Here is a 5851-nt window from a genome sequence, read left to right on the forward strand (position 1 = left end):
AAAAGAAAATATAAGACACAAGCTTAAATGTTATATGGTTTCCTCTTATATGATAAACCCAAAATATAAATAATGAGCAAAATAAAAACCTGAAGTGAGAGCTGGGAATATAGCTCAAGTGGGACAGTGCCTGCCTGGCAAGTGCAAGGTCCTGAGTTCGATTCCTGGCACCAAAAAAAAAAAATCAGAAGTGGGAAACAGGGAGAGAGATCTTTTAGAAATGAGAGGGGAACCAAGAGATGGAGGGAGGGGGAAGGGACAGCAGAGAAGGGGATGAGAGCAAAGAATTCAGATGTGACACGTGCACACACGAGGAATGTGATCATTATGTGCTACAAACATGGACTAACAGTAAAAACTGGACAAAAAATCCCTGTTAAAAACACTCTTCAAAAAAAAAAACCATAAGGCATTATCTGTGTGCACCCATCAAAAACTCTCAAGTCCATCCCACGTGGCAACTCTGTGGATGCCCACTGGGGCCAGCCCTGGACACGGAGCCAGCTACATACCTGCGCTGGAGTGTCTGTTTCATTAATGGGTTGACCATCAAACCTGAATCTAATCTGTCTCATTGACAAGCCCTGGAAAGAAAGCAAAATTACTGTTAAATCCTCACAACTGAATTAAAAAAAAAAAAAAATCAAGAAGCAAAATACCAGAATTTGCAATATACACGTATGATCCAGCAGACATACTTACTGTAGCACACAGCCTATGTCAGCGCTCTCAGAAGCTGCCTTCCTGACATCTCACTCCACTCCCGCACCCTGCCTGCCCCAACTCCCTCTCCTCCCAGAAGCCAGCACGACTTCTACGTGGCTAGTACAACCCGTTTCCCTCAGGAAGTTCCTGAAGAGAAACAGGTCACGTGACAGTGAGGGACAAGGGACGAGGTAAAGGAAGCCACAGGACGGCAGCAGAAAGCAGCAGCGCTTTCCATCCAAAAGAAGACCAGATCCCATCTCCTCCTGTCCGAGGGGCAGGTGAATGTGGCTGGGCAGAGACACCTGTTTATCAATCAGCAGGGTTAAAACAGCATCCCTGCGTCCTATCCAGAAGTGACATAAATGATAACACACACACACACCCCAGGAACAAAGCCAACGGAAAGTAGGGGCCGGCAGACAAAGGCTGTGCTCTGGGCACTGGACCCTGGAACCTAGGATGCACGGGCCAACAGGCACAGGCTGGGGTGGAGAGGCCAAGAACATCGGAGCCAGGGAAGCAGGGACACAGGATGCCTGCTTCAAAGTTCACAGCCACACCCCCAAGCCAGCCAGCACCCCAACTCCAGGCACCCATCCCTTGCTGGTAGCAAATGACACATCTACTTCCTGGAGCTCTAGGCTCAGGACATACCAGGGACAAGTGGCCCACCAAAAGCAAGGAAAAAAGCCAGCCCCATCCCCACCCCCTCAACCCTCCAGCTCACTTCCCGGACACTTGGTGGATGGAGCATGGAAGCTCGGCAGTTCTCAGATTACAGTGTCTGGGCCCCCCAACAAGTGTCTGACCAGTCCTGGTCAGGCAGCCTCTGCCAACACACTCACCCTCACAGGGCACCATCCTCACACACAAGGAGCCAAGAACACTGAAGGGAAGATGCCAACATGAGGTCAGATCAGAAAAGGAGGAAAGGGAAGTGAGACAGGAAGGAAGGACAGCAGTTTAAACACACGCGTATATGCACACATACACACACACTTGTACACGTGCACACTCAGAGCTCTTAAGTAAACACACACACACACACAGAGCCAGAAAACAAGTTGCCTCTGGGAAAGAAAGAAAACTCAGAAAAACAGGGGGAAAGACTTGTAAGTTAAAAATCACCACAGAAGTGGGAATGGCCAGCAAAGTGAGGTGGTGCACATCTACAACCCCAGTACTCCAGAGGCTGAGGCAGGAGCTGCAAGTTCCAGGCCAGCCTGGACTACACAGCAAGGCCCTGTCTCAACAAAAACAGGAAAAATTCCTAGAAAGGAGACCAAAGCAAAAATAAAACCCGATGAAAAACGGAAAAAACTATCAAAGATGAAAACACTGAAGACAGTCAACTCTAGGAGGACTAGAAATTCCAAAAAGAGGGAACAGAAACTACAAAAGGACACAGGTTGTCAGAGAACTCATAGAATCACATTTCCGAAACTGAAAATAAGTTTCTAGACAGAAGGCGAGCACCTGGTGTGGAACCTCAGCTGGCCAGTGCCAGGAGACAGCCCCTGAGGCTTTCCAACAGAGAATCAGAATGCCACCAGGCACAGTGGCACACACCTGTAATCCCAGCACTCAGGAGGCTGAGGCAGGAGGACCATAAGTATCAGCCCAGCGAGGGAAATTTAATGACTTATCAAGACTGTGTCTCAAAAAATAAAAAAGGGCTGAGGATGTAGCTCAGTGGGAAAGCCCTGGCTTCAATCCCAATACTGAAAAGAAAAGCACACTCACACAAAAAACCACAATAACTTCCATAGAAGAAAATGGATTGCAACTTGGGAGGCTACATGTAGCCAAACACTCAAGTATGAAGGCCATTTTCAGCTATCCTTTTTCTGATGAGATCCGAGAGGCTATGCCACCACAAAGGGTGAGACTCATCCAAAGGCTGCAAGAGGCAGGCTCCCAGAGGGACCCTGGGAAGCAGAGATGCCCAGCGGTGGCATCATGTACCCCCAGGCAGGAGATAATGGAGATGGGGTGACCAATTAGTGATGCACACCCGCGAACACAAACAGCAAAAGCAGACCAAGCCAATCAAGGGCAGAGGAGACCAGCCTAGCACTCTGGTTCCATCCTAAAGACAGAGAGCACCACCTGCTGTTGCCACAGCTGGGGGACAGTGGAGACGGTGTGCCAATGTGGACGGGGGGACCGCTTGCCAAAGGGGCCACCACATGGACCCCAGTGAGAACAAAATAGACAGATGGACCGAAGTATAACACGTGGGACCCATGAGCTCACAGGACACTGTCAGCACCAACTAGAAACTACCAATCTAACTGGTCCTTTGCTATTCTGAAATCCAGTAAATACAGGAAAACCAGGCATTTTCTTCCCTTTCCTAGGCAACAGAGAAAACCGAAGCATCAACAAGGACAGTGTCTCCAGAGGCATATTCTGAAAAACACAGAAGGAGAAACTACAATGCACCATTTGCCACTCCTGAGAAAGTCACAGATCTAAGCAGGGACCCCAACAGCAGGCAGTACCAGGCTTAGTATGGTCTCTGAAGAGCAGCCCACCCAGCAGTGACATCCGGGGATAGGCCAGTGGCCCAGCTGCGCACCTGCCTCTCGCAGTAGGCCTTCATCAGCTTGCTCAGTGGGGTGTGCCTCTTGATCTTGAACTGCACCACCGAGCCGTCCTGCCCCGCCACCTTCAGATTGATGTGGTCATTCTCTGTCTTCACACCCTCCTGCAACATATGGAAACAGAGATTGTCGATCACCAGCCTCACACTGAGCCTTCAGGTCACCCGTGGGGGTTTTCTTAAGGTCGTTAGAACCAACCTATTTCTTAAAATTCTCTGGCAATTCGGAGTCACTCATGTGACTGTTTTATTTTTATACTGAATTTATTTTTAACTCCATTCGCTAAGTACCCACGTGTAGGAGACACAGTGCAAGGCTGGAGTCCTCCAGGTTAATGCCAAGAAAAAAGCTTGCTTGATACATCTAGGAGGAAATCCATCTGTTTTAAAATTGCTCTCCCACAGCTGTAAGAACCCCACCCACAGGCTATACAAGCTACACACAGCACTGGTAAATACACCAAAGCAGGACAGGGCCTGGGCAGCCAGCAGGAACACTGCGGCGCGCAGCCTGTGCTGCGGACAGCGGGCCGCTGCTGCGCTGGCGTGGCGCGAAAGGGACGGAGCAGTCCTCCCTGGAGTGTGGGGCTCAGCCTCTCCTGGAGCTGGAGGTCAGGGCAACCAGGGCTCATACAAGGCCCACAGAGAACAGCAGGACCACTCCCGGAATTTCACTTTCCTATCATTCACAGTGCACACAAGTCCAGCAGCAGCAGCTCACTTGGGTTTCCTATCACCTGGAAATACATTGTGAACTGATCAAAAAGTTTTTGCTCGACTGTAATCCCAGCACTCAGGAGGCTGAGGCAGGAGAATTGTTGTGAGTTTCAGGCCAGCATGGGCTACAAAATGAGTTCAAGACCAGCCTGAACTGCATAGCAAGACCCTGTCTGAAAAAAAAAATTTTCACGCAGGGCACTGAGCCAGCTCTGGGGCTACTCAGCCTAAAAGGGAAATGACGTCCCAGAACCACTGTCTGTTTTCCAAGCCTGCCAGGCTGGCCGGAAATACCACTTGGCCACCTGGCACCTTCCAGAAGTGAAGGGTTCCACAGAGCCATTTATTTTTTAATGAAACAAGACTCCCCTGGTGGCCTGACAGCAGAGTAGTGTCTGTGTGTCTGTCCACCTAGCCAACCCTGCAGACCCAGGAGCAATGCCTGGGAGCTCCCTTTGTTCCCACCCTCCCCAGCCAGGAAGGGGTGCCTGGGGCCCTCAGTCCTACTCCCACCACACACACACCTATCACACAGGGCCTAGAAAAGGGGAGCAGGTGGGCACATAGGGCTCATGCACGGCTGAGCTACAGGGTGGCCCAGGTGACCAGAGAAGTGGCCCCCTGGGTGACAGCCTCCAGCGGGGAGTTCCCCCACTCAGGGATGCCAGAAGGTGGGCTCCAGCAATGGGAAAAGCAGGCCATGCCAAGGAGGGACACAAATGACTCCAGGCCTCCATCCCACAATGGGGTTCCCCTCTGAGCTCTGTTCTCCACTCCCCCCAAAAAGAGCACTCACTGGCTTTGTCAAGAAGATTCAAGTATGTTCAAAACTGAGGGACATGGGCCAGAGCAGGATGCCAACAGGACAGGCAGCAGCTGGGCACAGGCGGAGGTGGCCAGCCAGGGCACCACCCACAGGTGTCTGTCCCAGTCCTGGTGAACCTCTATGAAGCCTTGCTGAGAACTTAGGAGTTTTCTTTTTTAATGAAAGCCTAAACCAGACATGGTGGTGCACACCTATAATCCCAGCACTCAGATGCAGGGGCTGAGGCAAGAGGATGGCGTCAGTTCAGGGCCTGCCTGGGCTTCACTTGAGAGCCTCTCTCAAAACAAACAAACAAACAGACATATAAACCTGAAAACAATGACCTTAGTTCACTACGGTCAGTCTCCCGCCTCTGCTACCCACTGGGACAGTCGCAGTTTTCTTCTGACCGCACACACCAGGTGTGGCTTTGGGCCCTGGGTCCCTGTGCAGACAGCTGCTCCGAGTGGGGCCCTGGGCCTGTGGGTGGAGTAGCAGCCACTCAGTCACTCTGCAGCGAGCTGAGACAACTCATGTCCTGCACTGGACATCGGAGTTCAGCTCAGTGCCACGTGGAGTTGTATTTAACTTCATTACGAGGACGGCCCGCAAATCACCAGGGAAGGGGCTGGATTGGCGGAGCTCGCTCTAACATGCGGCGGGGACAGGAGGCAGGCAGGCAGGGCTAGGCAGGGCTGCGCTGGGCTGGGCTGCGCTGGGCTCTAATGAGGACGCAGGGCCGCCCCTGCATCTGTCTCTACCTGGAGGAGCGTTCTAGGCGCTGGACCTCTGCGCCACCAACAGAGACCAAGCAGACCTGGCGGAGGGGGGCCCGGCTGGCGGGGGACGCACTGGGCCAGGACTCGTGTCCAGCCTGGGCAGGGGCGAGCGGCCAGGTCCGGGGTGGAGGGGGATGAGCGCCCAGCACCGCCGAGGGCGCGCAGCGGGAGCCGGACAGACGCCCGGTGCAGGCTCCCCACACGCGGGCCGCAGGACACCGGAGGCGAACAGGCGCC

The 5851-nt window shown here is 52.6% G+C and overlaps 1 protein-coding gene across 1 annotated transcript in view; it reads right to left on the reverse strand.

Annotated features, from left to right (window-relative positions):
* Sumo3 (small ubiquitin-like modifier 3) overlaps positions 1-3418 on the reverse strand; it is a gene marked incomplete at its 5' end in the record, with an annotated part of 6701 nt that extends 3283 nt beyond the window's left edge. Inside the window, 2 exon segments of the mRNA XM_013505485.1 lie at positions 513-584; positions 3290-3418. Of these exon segments, the coding sequence (XP_013360939.1) occupies positions 513-584; positions 3290-3418 (201 nt within the window).
* Positions 3419-5851: the final 2433 nt, after the last annotated feature.

This window comes from Chinchilla lanigera, unplaced genomic scaffold, assembly GCF_000276665.1.
Source record: "Chinchilla lanigera isolate Chin_1 unplaced genomic scaffold, ChiLan1.0 scaffold00006, whole genome shotgun sequence".
Taxonomy (NCBI): Eukaryota; Metazoa; Chordata; class Mammalia; order Rodentia; family Chinchillidae; genus Chinchilla; species Chinchilla lanigera.